We start from the raw sequence: 16,270 nt of genomic DNA, 5'->3' as shown, positions 1-16,270 counted from the left end.
GACAAGTCAAAAAGGGCAATAGGGAGCATGGTGTTTATAACACATTATACTGTCTGACCCTACCTTAATCTATGGGTCAGGTGAGAATTCAAGAGCAAGACTGACTAGTGGTCGAGGAATAAGTACATATTCCCTATTTGCAAGATGGATTCAGCTGCTCGTATTTCTGGTCTGCTTCTCTGTAGAACCATATTACTTGATCCTCTTAAAAAAATAGCTTTACAGAATCTTCATTTTCATTTCTTCCTCCTGCAAAAAGACTGGCCCTTTTTCTCCAGTGCATGAATGGTATGTGAGCACATTTGAATGGACAGTGTTTTAGGGGTGTTTTTCCTTGTATACATCTTTAAGTTACCATGTTTTATTTCACGTGTATTGTTCATAGAAATGGGCACTCAAAAAATCAGTTTGGGAACAGATTTGCAGATGCCTGCTTGCAGGTTCATGCTGGGATAAGGAAGAACAAAACAACTTCTGGTAGTATGAAAATCAAATGGAATCTATGACTTCAGTTCCCCTCTTTGCAGTTACATTTTTTATTTGTGTAAGATTCTTATAGTGTAAGGCCAGGTGTGAAAAACAGGAATTACTAATAGGATATGAAGTACATTTTAGTCCAGTATATGTAAGTTGCTATTTTTCCTTTTTTTTTTCTTGTTAGGAGTCAAGTTGTAAGTTTAATAGTTAACTGTGAATACAGGCATCCTTTGGAAAGATACTGTAGAATCAGTTAGTGTTGTTGGCATTTCACTTTTGGAGCAGTGTGGATTTAAAAATAACTTGTGTTTTATATTTTAACAAGCTAATGTCATTTTGACTGAAAGGGACACCATACAGACTACAAAACACAGCAGATGACTTCTATAACATATGGTTACCTATTCATGAATTATTTACATAGAACTTCGGTTTATCCTACATCTGAAAATAATTAAAGAATCTAATGAATAGTCATGAGATTGAAAGAGAGCAAATTTCTTTTGATTTTTTTTTTTCTTTTGTGTTTTTATTTGGGAGAACTATATGAGAGTGGGAGTGTTATTTGTTAAATGTGTGTATGAGTGTTCAAGTTGAGAACCATGAGGATTAATAAAGTTGAAAAAAAGTAAAGAGAGATTTGAGAAACCTAATCAAGGAAAGCTATGAAATGTTACTGGCACATTTTTAGTGGTATCTACTTATTGTTCAATCCCTGCTAGGAAAAAAGGAAAGTTGGAAAGGAAGGGAGAAAGTTAAGAGTGTGCTAAATTAACCTGAGCTACTTGGTAGGAGAAAAAGATGATGAAAGGGAGACAATAAACATGTAAATGTTGAAGTAGAAATTTTGAGGAAAAGAAGTTTAAAGAGTAATATTTTCCCATTTAAGTTGTAATAAAATAATTTAACAATTTTTGTTTTGCTTAAGATGTCGGGATTTCATTAAAAGTAATTTCTTGGTGGGAAAAAACTTCAGTTTTCCATCAGTTCCAGTTATTTTGCTTGTGTTCATTTTTCTTTTTCTTTTGTGGTATATTAGAAGTGTACTACTGCATGGTAAGAGCTTCTGATAAACAACGTAATGAAGAAAGCACAGAATACAATGTTTATTTGTTACTGTGATTCCTTTTGGTAGTGGAAATTGAATGTGTGTCTCTTGTTGCAGTCATAGATGGACACCTTTAATATTGTGGTATAGACCTGAGATTTTTCCTGAAGTGCTTCAGCAGACAGTGACAAAACAAGGTGCATTGTTGCATTTCTGTTTCATTAGCAGCAGCACTGAAGTATATGTGTGTCAGCTTTGCATTGCTCTAGAATGATTTTCAGGGATAAATTATAAGTAGTTTCGGTTAAATTCTTGATGTGAAACAAAACCCACTCTTATCTACATTTTATGAATCTGTCTAGAGGCGGGTATGCAATGCTGATTCAGTAATGCAACCTGATCAAATTTCAAACTGCAGAACTGTGAGTTGTGTTCCCCAAAAGTAAAAATTTGGAGAACACTTAATCAATAATAGCACGTACAGCTGCTGTTTCATAGTCCTTTCTGCATACATTTTATGTAGTGGATTAAAAAAATCACTTTCACTGAATACTGGAAGTTAAGTGAATGATGTCTGCAACACCAGACAGACCATAACTCTTGGGAGTTCTATCCTAATTCATATTCTTTTTGGAAATGGAGTCCTAGCATTGACAAGTTACACGTTTGCTGCTACTTTTGTTGTCTCCATACTGCAGTATACTATCCAAATTCACACTGGATAAAAATGAAGTTTAATTAAAAAACTTTTTGTGGATCTGTTCACATGAAATGTTGACAGATGATTGTAACATCCTACTGCCGTGCAGAGACTCTGAGGTGTTCAGAGCTAAGACAATAAGGGAGTTTTCCCCCTTCTGTGTTTTCATACCTCATTTTCTTGGTTTGACTTAGCATGTGATTTTGCTTTCTCTGCAAATTGATATAAAGGTATTTTAAAAAGTAGTTTTTACTGGTATACAGTTTGATGTTACTAGAGAAGAAAAAAAAAATTGTTGTAGCTAAAGAGATGCCATGGGAAAGGATAAAAATGAATTCTGGAATGACAGTCCTCTTAAACATCAAAAGAGCTGCTCTACCCGGTCACAGTGTTTCTTTCTTTGTAGGTATTGTTGCCTAGAGCATTCTGGGCTCCAGCAGTATACAAGGGATGCTCTTTGATTTTTCCCAGCTAAATAAAAGGGTAAAATCAGATTTCTTTGGTTTTCATTCAAGCAATTTCATTTCTAGAATACAGTTTTCTTTCTAGTATTTGGAAGTTTGTCTATGGAAAAATCATTGGAAATTCTCATTGTCTTAGTTAATATGAGTTTTTTATAGTTCTTCAGCACCAAGTTTTCAAAAGCTCATTGAACGTTGCTTTTGTCCTTTTGTGTTCAAACAAATACGACTGCAGTCTATGCTAAGTGTAAGTTGAGATTGTTCTTGTCTAGGATTAGCCTGTGCTTACGCTGTCTAGACAGAAAGAGTAGCTACCATGGGAATACATGAATTCCCAATGAGTGTTTCTATCTGGTAAAGACTGTCAAAATAACCTCGTGGGAGGTTTCCCCATGTGTTGATCAGGTATGGTTTTTTCCTGCTCTTTCGCTTGACTACTGGAGTAGTGTAGTCTTGTAGGAAAACTGCTTGTATTCTCTGCTGTGAGAAATCAGTCTTTAATAGAGGGTGATTCATAGATTGAGAAAGCAAAGTGCAAAAACACCTGTAAAGGCAAAGACAGATGATAATTTACTTAATTGCCTGTATCTCAGAAATTCTTCTTTATGACCCTTATTTCCACCCAGTCATGGCTCCTGAGTAATACTTCTTGGTTTTTTCTCTTCTTTCTAAGCACATGAAATGAGCAGGTATGAGAGTAAAAGTTCAGTTCATTTAGAGGAAAAAAAGAGCATACAAAGTGGTACCAAGGAAAAATGCTTTGAAACAAAACAGGATTTTTTCCATGCAGGTATAACTAAATAGTATTTCACTACTGCTGCAGTAGATGACTTTGTAGACTACTCAGGTGAGTTTGCTGCTTAGTGATTGATGTGGCATATTTGCCTTTTGATTGATTTAAAGACTTAAGTGGGTCAGTTGTGGGCATAAGTAATTAGTGTGTGAGTCTGATTCAGGATAATCTGTCAGATTTTCCTACAAAGTATGCAAAGTAAGTAGCTTATGTGAGTTTAAAATTTCATCTCAGCAATATGAAACAAACATTTGAAATAGCTAGTTGCACTTTTGTATCTTCATGTCTCCATTCATCCTCCAAATTGCAGGGAAACATCCCATTCCAAACAGGACCCAAAGATCTTTGATTTCACTTCACAAATAGACACATGCTTACCAGTTTCTGCAGAGTGTATAATGAATCTGTGCTCAAAAATTAGATGCCTTTAAGAGCTGCAGCTGCACGTTGAGATTTTGTAAGTGTGTTTTTGTGAATTTTTAACTCTGAGCTAATAGTCTCTTTCAGATAGGTAGAGTTTCTAAGGGTGTTCTTCAAATACAGACTTTGTCTTGCTAAATGTTAAACAAGTAGTAATGAGCTGGAAGGAAGACTCAAAGGAGCCACTTACTCAAATTCTATGAGGACCTGGGGAGTGGGAGGGAGGCAGACAAAATAACTGATGCTTTCCATGGTAATGTGGATTCATACCTTTTTAAAGATGCAACTACATCATTTCTGCCAGCAACAGTTTGTTCCTGCAACTGTAATAATATATCTGAAGAGCAAATATTTTGCTTTTTGAATCATGAACATTCAGCCTGTTGTCTGGTAGGCTCAAAATATGAAAGAGGGGAGTCCTTAGTTAAGAGAACGTTTCTTAATTTTGTTATTCCCTCCTTAATGTCTGGTGATAATAAACTAGGCTGAGAAGGTTTATGCACTGGGTTATGTCTCCAAGAAAAAAAAAAACACAATTTAAATTTCTGAATGTGAAATTCGGGTTCACATTTTTTTTGGAGAAATGGAAGAATGATTATGAGTCTGTAATCTTAGGCAGACTTTGATTGGAGTCTGTTGAAAATGCCAGTGGTGTAGAATGAGTTTCTGTAGGAGAGTTAGTTATATTATAAAAAGTAAACCAGTACGCTATAGGTTCAAGATTAAATTACCAATTAAATATTGTTATAAATACTAGCTATTTCTGTGGTGCTTGTTTTTCTTTTTTGGTCTGCTTGGTTGCTTGGAATTAATGACATCTGAGGAAAAAACAAGATACAAGTATATGAGGTTTCTGCATTTTCTTTCACTTTTCTCTCAATTTTTAGTCTCATTTTTCCATTCTCTTCAATTAATGTTCACTTTCTTTTCCATGTTTTTTAAAGACCACTGTTAGAAAGTACATATTTTTGTATATTCTTTAAATTTTACTGTGGCTGCTATCGAGTATGCAGTACAACAAAGATTATAATTATTTTTTTCTTGAGAAAGTGAAATTTTTCATGTGGGGAGAAAAATATCTTTCATGCTTTCCTACACTATTTACTAAACATTATCTATTCGTGGTTGTTTGTTTCCAATATTTGCTATACAAGTTAGCTGGATTACGTTACCTTTTCCTGGTCTGAAAGGGTTGCGGGATTTGTTCTTGCTTGGCCGTATTTTCTGCTATGTAGTTTGTTTGTAGTATGTGTGTGTTTGGGGTTTTTTTTGGTAAGTAATATTACTGTATTTGTAACAGTGTGTGGATATAAGTAGTGGTCAGAGGGATAAAATAAGTCTAAATATGGAGGAACAATGTATAGAAGCAATTTGGAGGTGGTGGTGGGAGAAGAAATAGAGCAACAGAAATATTTGCAAGGAAGATGGGAACATGAAGTATAGGAAGAGTGAAGAAGTCTACAGAAGAGAGGCAGACATTGGAAGTAATTTGGAAAAAGTTACAACAAAGATCTCTGTTAAGTAAAAAATGAAATGAGGAGGGAAAGATACAATCCACACAAAGAAACAGCCGTGTATATTGTTAATGACTTAAGACATTTGCTAGATAGATTAATTTCAGTGTACATCTTCAAAATATATTTTTCACATGCCTTACTGTCACACTAGCTCACTAGCGGTTTAAATAATAATTCATAAAGTATTTCTGCCAACCTTGGTCTTATAATTAAATATGTGTAATTAATACTTATTTTATGATTTTACTCTGGTAATACTGAAAAAGGCAGTTTATCAGCTATTAAGCTAGTTGTCAGATATTATACCACAGTGCAGCAGGAAGGGCAGAGATCTACTTTGCCCTCAGTAATTTTTTGTGCATAGTAGGGAGAAGAGCATGAATATCTTGAGGAGAAGCTGGTACTCAAACTGCTACTAAGACTCTCAAAATTGCGTCATCCTTATGTGGTCATTGCTTTGTGAACAGTTTCCTTGTGCAGGGTAGGTGCTCTGAATGCCAGCACACTGACACTGTTCAACCTGCGGAGCAAGCCCTGATTACTGGTGCACAGCTCACTTTGTGTGCTGGGCTGCTGCCTATAATAGCTGTGTTCTTCCTGTGAGCGAGTTACTTTGAGTTTAATGGTGACAGTTACTTTTTTTTGCCCTGATGGTTACATGTAGGTTTTAAATCAGTGGTGGTTGAATATGACTTCAAATGTATTTTTCTATGTTTTCCTCTCAGCACATTTTCATTCTTTTTTCATTTCTGACATACATGTGAACCAAATTTAACCATTTAGGGGTTGAAAACCATGATGCATATTATCAACAGTACTGTAGAATAATCTAAAGGTATGTCCTCTGGTTGATAATTTTTTATGTTTCTGAACACATTTCATTTAGCCCGTATATTAAAGGCAAAGCAGTTGTGTTTTTGTCCTGCGATAAAAGTTTTATCTGTTTCTTACTACAGTTACAGTATTACTGATAGCAAAATGTTTTAGATAAATGTCATTTTCATTTAAGAAGTGAAGGGACAAAATAGTGTATGGAATTAAAACAGACTCCTGAAGAAAAATTCATTCTAATATGCATTTAAGGCTGAGGGTGTTTTAATATGAATGCCATAAGAATAGTGTGCAAATATCTTGACACAGAAAGCTGGAATTGTTTTTTTGATGGCAGTGAGATTTTGCCATGTGTGGGTACACTAAACTGTTGTCAGTGTTGAACTGGGATGTATTATTTTCCTTCAGCTGCAAATTGGTTAGATTTAATTATGTTTTTACAAATGTTTTGTATCATTTTTTAGTTGCTCCACTTAATATTTATTTATCATTACCATCATGGTTTCTGGAGAATTTTGAACTCTAATTTCTGGCTTGATTTTTGGTATGCTAAAAGTGCAAGTGAAGGAGTATTCTAATGTGCTCTTAATCCATAAGCACAGATACGACTTCTGCACATGACTGTCATTTCCATTCAGTTGCATTTATGGGCTCCTTTGTTTAGTAGCAGGAAGATACTTAGTTCCTCGTTACTGTGTCATATAGTCATGCAGTTTTCAGTATGATTAAAGTACTAATGAAATTAAAATAATGCTGTGAAACTACATATATTTGTTGGTTACTTTTCCTAGGTCTAAAATGCACAGGTCTAAAATCCAGTACATTCATGTTCTTTTACAATTGCTTTTTGTCTATTAACAGATTTTTATTTTTTTTTCCAAATAGAGAGTCACAGAACAGCAGCAGGAGATAAACAACTTAATACAGAGGAAAATTGCTGTGGATGAGGAAAATGCCTGTTTGAAGAATGAATTCAGTAACTTGAATCAGAAATTTAAAGATAAAAGCCAAGAACTTAAGGTATATTGACTTGTACATAGTTTCATGAGACTGTATCTTTGAAGTAGTTCTTTAAGCAATGTCAGCCTTTGTGGCACAGAAAGTGACAAGCTTGGAGAAAAAAAATTGCCTTAGGCTTTGCTATACCTTACCATTTTCTCACATACCAACTCCAAGGAAGATGCTTTAAAGCCAGGAATCCAAGCTTTATAACTTCCAGATAAATAGTTAATGATGGAAATGGAGCAAAGAAAGTAGGAGTGTGAAGATGTGGCTTCTTGTAATTAGATTCTGATGGGACTGGCATTATTAATTGATAAAGCCGAGGTCTGGGAGGATATGTCTGTGTGGGTCTCAAAAATAGCTGGGGACAGCATCAAAGGCAGCTTGATCAATTAATGGGCTCTTTGCAAATGTGTGCTCATCAAAGCTGTCATCCAGCTAAAAAATATGACCCTTCCACCTGCATGAAAGAGGCCAATAAAAGTACACAGGTGACCTTGGCCATCAAATATAGAAGAAGCTGCTGTGAGGGTAAAACTGCACAGTTTATATTTGCTGATTAGTTCTCACTTTTTTTGTTTATCGGCCCTTGTGGTACTGTTCTACAGGACACCGAGGAGTGTGCACAGAAGAAGGAAGAACAAAACAGACTGGTTATAAAAAACCTAGAGGAGGAGAATAAGGGATTAAATACATGCTGTGCTGACCTGCTAAATGACCTGGAGAAACTGAGGAAACAGGAGGCACAATGGAAAATGGAAAAATCTGGCAATGATGCCAGAATAAAGGTATGAAATGGAATGGGCTCTTGGATGTTTTTTCGGAATTAACTTCTCCAGATATCTGCACTACAAGTTATTTTCTTTAAATAACAAGTTGTATATTCAAATCTACCAGTGGGGACTTGCATTCATTTACATTCCTTCACTTAAGATCCATAGCTTTTTAAAAATTGATGTTGCAAAATGGGAATCTGACTTCAAATAGTCATCCTAGAATGTAATCATTAAAAAATAAAAGATAATGTATTTTATGATAAAATATAGATACGTGTGTGTGAAGTAATAAAAGCTTAGAAGTGTTATCACTCATAATTATTTTTCTCCATGTGTAATTTACATACCTATAATTTGGTTATTTTATTGTTAAATGATTTGATATTTGCTGTTTTGGAAGAGCACTTTAAAACTTTTACCTGCAGTTTTGAATAAATTGTGTCCTAGCCTCCAGAGGGCTCCACTCTGGAAGAGGCCTTATTATGGCATGGAATATATTAAAAAGTTATTTTCACTGTTGATAAAATGAAAAAGAAATAATTGAATAAATGGTACAGGGTATTGTATCTTTTATTTAAATGATACTTTGTCTTGTTTGTTGGTGAAAATAGGGAGGCTCTTTTTAAATTCCTATCAGAGTTAAGCCACATTGTATCAAAATGTTTGATGGCTACTTATATACGTGTCTAGTTGGTGGATTCTTTTTATTTACATGGCTAATGAGCACTTTCAACACTGTGCTCTTTTATGCTATCAAAGTACATGACTGTCTGGTATATTCAGTGTATTAACTATCTAATCAACGTCTTGCCTGGAAACATCTTTTTTTGGTGACACTTTTGATTGTTGTGCTGATGAAAACCCATTGTAAAGAAATTCATTCATGTCTGTTAACATGGTGTCACAGATGGAGTGACACACTTCACTTATAAGAGAGAAGCAGCAATAGATTTATTGGTATAAAACAGCGATTTAACAAATTTTGATAGTAAATACAACAGTGGTTTAACAAGACTCAATGGCAAGGTACACTTGATTAATTACTGCACAGAGCACAGGGTCAGACAAAACTGCCAAGGAGACCCTCCCATTGAGTCATGGGGTTCAGAAAGGACCCCCTTGCATTCTGAACTCCTCAGAGGGGAGTTCAGGTGCAACTAGATCCAGACTGCCTCAGACTTGGTCAATGGATTATATCTAAAGGATTGTATGTGCACAATCAATTCTTTGTACCACTTAGCTGAGATTTCGAAGTTTAGCAGGCTAGTAATCACTTACTGAGAATTTGTTGTGGCAAAGAATCTCTTAACCTATAGGAATAACCTCGAAAGATGTATCTACTCAAGGGGAGATCCTGCTGTGCAACCTGCTGCCATGTAGGAGAGCCCAATGGGCCCTGGGCTGTCCACTATTTATGGAGTGAGATAATTGACTCATAGTCATCTTTGCATGCCAACAGAAGTTCGTTTCTTTCGAACTTGGCATGCGGTTCAAATTAGCTCCTGGCTATCACATTGTTACCTGCCTTCTGGAGTCCACTTTGAGTCAGATACAGCCTCACAACCAGACGCAGCCATCACTTGTGCGTTGTTATGGAAATAAAGGTCAAGATGTGGGGTGGGGGGTGAGGGGTTGAGGGCACCCACACATATGGGAAGTTCAGTACTTGCAAATTGAAGCCTTTGGACTGGTTCTGACGGAAGGATCGTAGGATTCACAGGACAATAAATGGTTTGTTGATACTTGGGTGAAAAAATCTAGTGTGTACTAAATTAATTTAATAATTTTCAAGTTGTCAGATATTGTGCTTGTAAAATTGGATAAACTATTGCAAATCATTGTTACCCACAGGTTCAGTGAAAGTAGAATAGTTTTTAGTGTATTTGTCTACCTGGTTGATAAGGCATGGTGAAGAGGGAAAGGTGCATCACAGCCATGTGATTCCAGAGATGTGGGACCAGAGTGGGGTCACAAGCAGATCCAAGATAGTGTCTAGAACATGACAGAGTAACTTCTTGAGATGGGTATTTCCTGAGCCAACCAGGAATGATGCACAGCTGGATCTCCTATTCACAAACAAGGAAGAACTGATAAAGGAAATAATAATCAATGGCAGCCTTGGCTAGGTCCTGAGAAGATGAAGGAAGGTGAGTAGCACAGTACAGACCTGGAATTGAGGAGAGTGTTCAGCTTGTTCAGGAAACTGGTAGGTGGAATGTCATGAGAAGCAGCACTGAAGGGTAAAAATGCTCAGGAAAATTGTCAAATCTTTAAAGACAGCTTCCTTCAAGCCCGGGTACGGTCCACCCTGATACTCAGGAGAGGAAGTGGGTGTATCAGGAGACCAGCCTGGCTTAACACAACTAATCACCACACTCCAATGTAGGGTGAGGGTGAAAAGCAGTATTCAGGAAGTGGAAGCAGTGAAAGCTACAAAGGAGGAGTTCAGAAACATTGTCTGAGTACTCAGGGATGGTGGTAGCCTAGCTACAGTTGAGCCTTTCAAGTGATGACAAGTATAACAAAGCTTCTTATACTACTTTAGTAGTAAAAGGCCGAGCAAGGAGAATGAGGGCCTGTTGCTGAAAGGGAAGGATGAATTAGTGACAGCAGGTAATAGATACAGCAGAGGTACTGAATGTCATCTTTGCCTCAGTCTTCTCCAACAAGATTCTCCCAAGCATTTGGGCCTAGAGGCAGGCTTCAAGGAGAAGTACTAAGAGTGGATGAGTTGGGAGATACCTGGAAGAACCTGAGTAGTAGTACCTTGCCATTGAGTAGAAGCATTGGACCAGCTGAACTGCATCCAAGGGTGCTGGGAGAGTTGGCTCAAGTTGGCTGATAGCACTCTCAGGCTTCTGCCTCTCATCTTTTGAAAGTAGCAGTGATCGTGGAAGGTGCCTGATGAAAAGGCTAAGTCAAGAACAAGTTGGTTGGTCTTGCTTCAGTCCCTGGGAAAATCACAAAGTCTTGGAAGTCATTTTTTAGGCACATAATTGAGAAAGTGACTAGAAACAATCATGGGTTTACCAAGTGTGAATAGTTTCTGAAAAACCTGATTGGCTTTTGTGATAAAGTGGTTGTGTCAGAGGACAAGAGGAGAGCATGGATGTGATTGACCTTAACTTTAGTAGGATCTTTGACACTGTCCTGTTGTATTGTTGTATCCAAGTTAGGATGTTGCAGCTGGATAGGTGGACAACATGTTTAGAATAACTATTTGGATATTTGGTATCAGAGAGCTGTGGTTAATGGGCTGTACTCTGTCTGTGGGCTGGTAATAAGTGGTGTACTGCAGAATCTATCCTGGATCTGTCTTGTTTAAAGTTTTTAGCAGTGACCTGGAAGAGGGAACAGCAAACACGCTTGCCAGGTTTGCAGATGACACCAAACTGGGGGGAAGTGGATGTGCTTGAGGACACTGCTACCATCCAGGGGTACTTTGACAGAAACAGTCCAACAGGAGCCTTAACCAGGACAAATGATGAGTCTTGCCCTGGGAAGGATGCAGGGGCCGAGGATCAGCTCTGGGGGCAGCCCCGGGCACTGGTGGGCAGCAAGCTGCATCAGGGTCAGCCCCGTGCACCCAGGCAGCAATGAGGGCCAGCAGTGCCTAGAGGGGCATGAGCAGGGCATGGCCACAAGAGCCACGGGAGGAATTGACCTCCTCTGCTCAATACTGTAGATACTGCACCCATTTTTGGATACAGTACAAGAAATACATCAGTAAGTTGGCTGAAGGTGAGACAGTGGAGCTGGAGATCTTGCCTTGTGAGGAGAGGCTGTGGGACAAGCTGGTTCATCCAGGAGAAGGGATATGGCTCTAGGGCTAGGGCCATCCAACAGCATCTCTGACACCAGCTGGGTGGGGTGAAGGAGATGCAGCTGTGCTTTTCACAGCTTTATGTGGCAGAAGGGTGAGAGGCAGCACAAAATGAAACGGGAAAAGCAGAGGCTGGAGGTAAGAAGAAGCGTTTTTCCCAGGAGGATAGCTCAGGTGTGGGGCTGTGGCCCAAGGAGGCTGGGCCATCTCCATGCTTAGGAGATTTCAACCACTGACTTTGTAAAACCTTGACAGCCTGGCTGGACCCACTGGCTGAACCTGCTTAGGCCTCCCCAGGTCAATGCCAGCCTGCATGTGTCCATGGCTCTGATGGCCTGGCTTTTTACCTTTTTTTTTTTTTTTTTTTTTTTTTTGAACATTCCTTTCTGCAATGTTAGGCAAATGACTATACACCTTGGCTAGCAGATAGTTAGGTGAAGTGATTATCTCGCAAGACTACTGCAAGGATTGAGAAGCATATTAAAAATACTGCCCTCAAGAGAGAAATGTTATATTTGACATCTAGGAAGTAGTAATACGTTGTCTCATTATTTTTATAAATGTTTTGTAAAAATACATAAAATTATTTTTCTGTTTACATATATACATACTGTTTATACATTACTTTTCCTGTAAATAGTTACTTGAATATTTGTTTCCATTTGAATTAATTTCTTCCTCTGTTCCTGACATTCCCCATTTCTGTTACTCTACACTTGAGAATCAATATTGTATGCCAGACTGACTCTTAATGAGATACTTATAAACAATATAGAATAATAATTTCATTATCCACAAAGGCCAACTACAACATTATCACACTACACAATATTGGCTTCAGATGATGTTCTAATATATACACCCCAATATAACACGTCCCTGAAATGTTTTTAAAAAGTAATTTATGAGCAAATTCAGTAATGGAGTTGTATTGTTGTTCTCAACTGATTGTAAAAAAGGTTATAGATAAAAATAATTTGATGATGGTATCCCCTTCTGAAAGTCAGTTCTGCCTGTCAGCCTTGAGTTTGGGAGTTGAAATGGCATCTCACGTTGTACATGTTTTCCAGTAATAAACACTGTATTTAACAATATAGTAGATGATACTGTATACAAACACTTCATGTTAGTCTCCTATATCTGTGGAAGAACAAAATGAAACTGTATCAATGTGAGCTACCCCAACACTGTTTTAAAAATGTGTATTAGATGATAGAAATGCTAGGTCTAAGTAACAGATTCTTCTTTTGGAAAAGTGGCCCTCTGCTCAGAGTCAGAACTAAGTGTACTGGCCCTTTTTTTTTCTCCTCCCAGTCTTTAAACCATTTTCTGTGCTGAAAAGTGTCACTTCTTGCTTTCAAAGACGGGTTGTTTCCAGACCTTACTATAAGCTGAATTTGGTTGTTTCCAGACCTTACTGTAAGCTGAATTAAGGTATAAAATTCAACTTGAAATTGAAAGAAAAACTCCTATGGCTTGTTCATCCATTTAAAGAGTATTTCTTTAAAGTTTTGTCATATAAGCCAAAATTTGAGTGAGACAGATTAAATGGAAGAGACCTGATAAGGTGGCTTAAAGGATGGCAGTAGTGTTTTATTGTTTGTCTTTCCCAGATGTACCTTCATATAAATAATGTACAGCGTATAAAAAATTAACATAAGGCTTTGCTTTCTGCCTTGAAGTAGTTCTTGAGAACTACTCTTCTGTGCTTCCCAGGGCTTATATCAGCTTCCTGCATCTCCTGACAGTGCACAAGTGGAAAAGCTGTCACTTGCCACCTTATGCATGGATGTGTCTCTATATTTAAGAATGACTTGGGTATTTAAGTTTTGTTCTTCGGATGCAGGTCACTGAAGCTAATGTTTGATAATACTAAGAATGTATATTTTTCCCAAACTGAGACAGGCACAATAGGCTTTGTATGTAGACAACAAAAAGTGTCAGACTGGCATGTTTTAAATGAAGTTAGGCTAAAAGATAGTGGATTTGCTAACTAGAAAGACCCCAAAACAGTAAACAAAGTGCTTTTTAAAGTTCCCAGAGTCTGAAGGTGACAGCTTTCAAAGAAACAGGGAGAGGTGTTCTCTTTTAACGTTAAACACTGAGAAACAGCCATCTCTGTCAAGAGGAGCCTGATTTTTTAGTTCCACTGAAAAGTGAGTTCTATTGAGATGGAACCCTGCAACAATACTCTTACTTCTGTCATAATACGTAACAAGAAAAAACATGAAAACAAAGCTACTGTATTTAAAAGTGATTTCCCAAGGGTTTGAAGCTACAAATAACAAAACCTTAGTGTTAATTCACAGTGAGTCAATAATTATGCATAAATATGCTGCTGGCTTATGCCTTGTATGTGTTTTAAGCTTTTCATGTTTGAAGTTCTTTTAAATTCACCTTTTTTTTTTATTTTTCAGAGTTCATAGTTCTTGGGCTTGAAGGTTAGGATCACCACATTTTCACGGCTAGAAATAATGACTAGACTTATTTTTGTGCTTTACTTTCAGTCCTGTCATAAAGAAGTGTATCTTTTACTCTGTTTTGTATTTTTCTCCAAAATATGCATTTTCTTCCTATGAGGAAGAAACTATATAACTGAGTTATTAGATGTTTAGACTTACTGTGTTTTTAATAACTCTTACTTTGCTTTAATATGCTTTGAAATATTGAATTCTAAACTGTTTGTATATACAGTTGAAACTAGATTTAATTTGAAAATCAGGTTTAGGAGAATTTATATTTAGCAAATTTTCAGTCTGCATGTGTATGCAATGCAACTACCTTCTTGGCTAATGTATCAACTGAAGGCAACATAACTTCCATGAGTTTTTAAAAAGCAGAGATACTCAAATTGAGTGTAAAAGATTGTAGGTTATTTCATAATCTGAGATTTCTGACTTCTGTACAAAGGATCTACTAAATGCCTCAATACAGGTTATTTCAGTATATAATCTATTTGTATAATCAGTCCCTTCTTGCACCTGTTTTTGTTTTGCCCTTTCAGTAATGCTTAAAAAACAAGGCAATTTCAAAATAAGTTCAGAAGATTAAACTGATTGATTTGTTAGCTGAAATCAAAATCTGAGGTTGTTTGTCACAAATGGGGTTAAGTACTGAAAGATGCTTTTTTTCTGTTTTTAAATTCTGCAATTGTATAGCTTCTAAAGTTGTATTTATGACAAAATAATTTGTTACCTACTCTTTGTATTGTACCCTGCAATGGGTGATGGGAACTTAAGCATTGGTAAGATCAGATATTTTTTAATGTCTTCCATGAGAAACCTCTGCAACATTGTGGTGTGGTTTGAAAGATAGGCAAATAGGGTTTATTCACAGAAAATGTGAACTCCTGTCATTTCCGTTCACATATACAATAACTGTCAGGTGCTGTGGAAGAACAAATACTGAGAGAAACCCTAAGATTGTTTGACTGCAAGTTACGAATATCTTATTATACTTAAACATTTTCATGTGTTGATAGAATGGACTGCCTCCTACCATTCTGAAATCTTTTGCTATCTGAGAAAAAAAAAAATATTTGCTGCCTAGCCTTTGAGATTGAATGATGACTCATTAGTCAGGTACACCAGGTGTATAACCTGAGATTTATGATAAGACAAATAATTTTCCTACCTTATTCACTTATTAATTTTTCTATTTTATCACATTAATGTTTCTGTTTTTAACAGGGCATGGTAATTCTTGTCCAAATTCAAAAAGCTTGATTGTACTGCACCTTTGATAAATCCAAATACATGTAAGACACTTTCATTCTGTTTTAAAGACAAAAAAAATAACTATTTGCTTTTCAGTTTTAAAAATACTTTGAGACCTTCAGTATTTGAAACATCTTTGCTGAAAGGGAAAAAATGTGCATCTCTATTTCTTTAAGTCTGTATGTAAATGGAAGATAAACTAGTATACTGTTGGCTGTAGGTTGGGAATGCTGTCATACTAGGAGGCATTTATTTTAGATTATTGGTGAATCCTGGAATATTTGCCTTACTGAGAACAAGCAACTGTGTCTGTGAGTAGCATAATATCAAAGTAGGTCTAAAGCCTTTACCACCTTCTGAATCTCTGCTGTAGATATTGCTGTAATGATTCTATTCTTGCCTCAAAACACTCTGGGAGAATAGCCATATGAAGCTTCTTAAGGACTGAAGTACTCCTCTGAGCTGCTAAACCTCTGGAGAACTCTAGTAAGGTCACACTGTAGAGGTTGAAGTCTTGTTTGTGTAAGCTGCCTTACTGCTACGTTTCCTAGATATACCTTCACACTTTGCTGACCAACATCTACAGTAAGGCTTACTGTAATAGGCAAACTATTGCTTGTTCACATTGTTTTCAATGAGCATTCCAGAAGTCTTCTTGTACAGTTTCTTTTCCTGAAGAAACTACTACTTGCACTGAATTGCAAGT

General features: G+C 36.8%; 1 protein-coding gene across 2 annotated transcripts in view; it reads left to right on the top strand.

Annotated features, from left to right (window-relative positions):
- Nucleotides 1-16,270, top strand: part of CNTLN (centlein) — a 197,735-nt gene that overhangs the window by 39,462 nt on the left and 142,003 nt on the right. For both annotated transcript variants that reach the window (XM_040579978.1, XM_040579977.1), the window contains exons 4-5: nucleotides 7,133-7,267; nucleotides 7,858-8,037. In XM_040579978.1, the coding sequence (XP_040435912.1) occupies nucleotides 7,133-7,267; nucleotides 7,858-8,037 (315 nt within the window). The remainder of the gene's footprint in view (nucleotides 1-7,132; nucleotides 7,268-7,857; nucleotides 8,038-16,270) is intronic.

The sequence above is a fragment of the Falco naumanni genome, chromosome Z (genome assembly GCF_017639655.2).
Source record: "Falco naumanni isolate bFalNau1 chromosome Z, bFalNau1.pat, whole genome shotgun sequence".
Classification (NCBI taxonomy): Eukaryota; Metazoa; Chordata; class Aves; order Falconiformes; family Falconidae; genus Falco; species Falco naumanni.
This window is presented reverse-complemented; position numbering and strand designations above follow the sequence as displayed.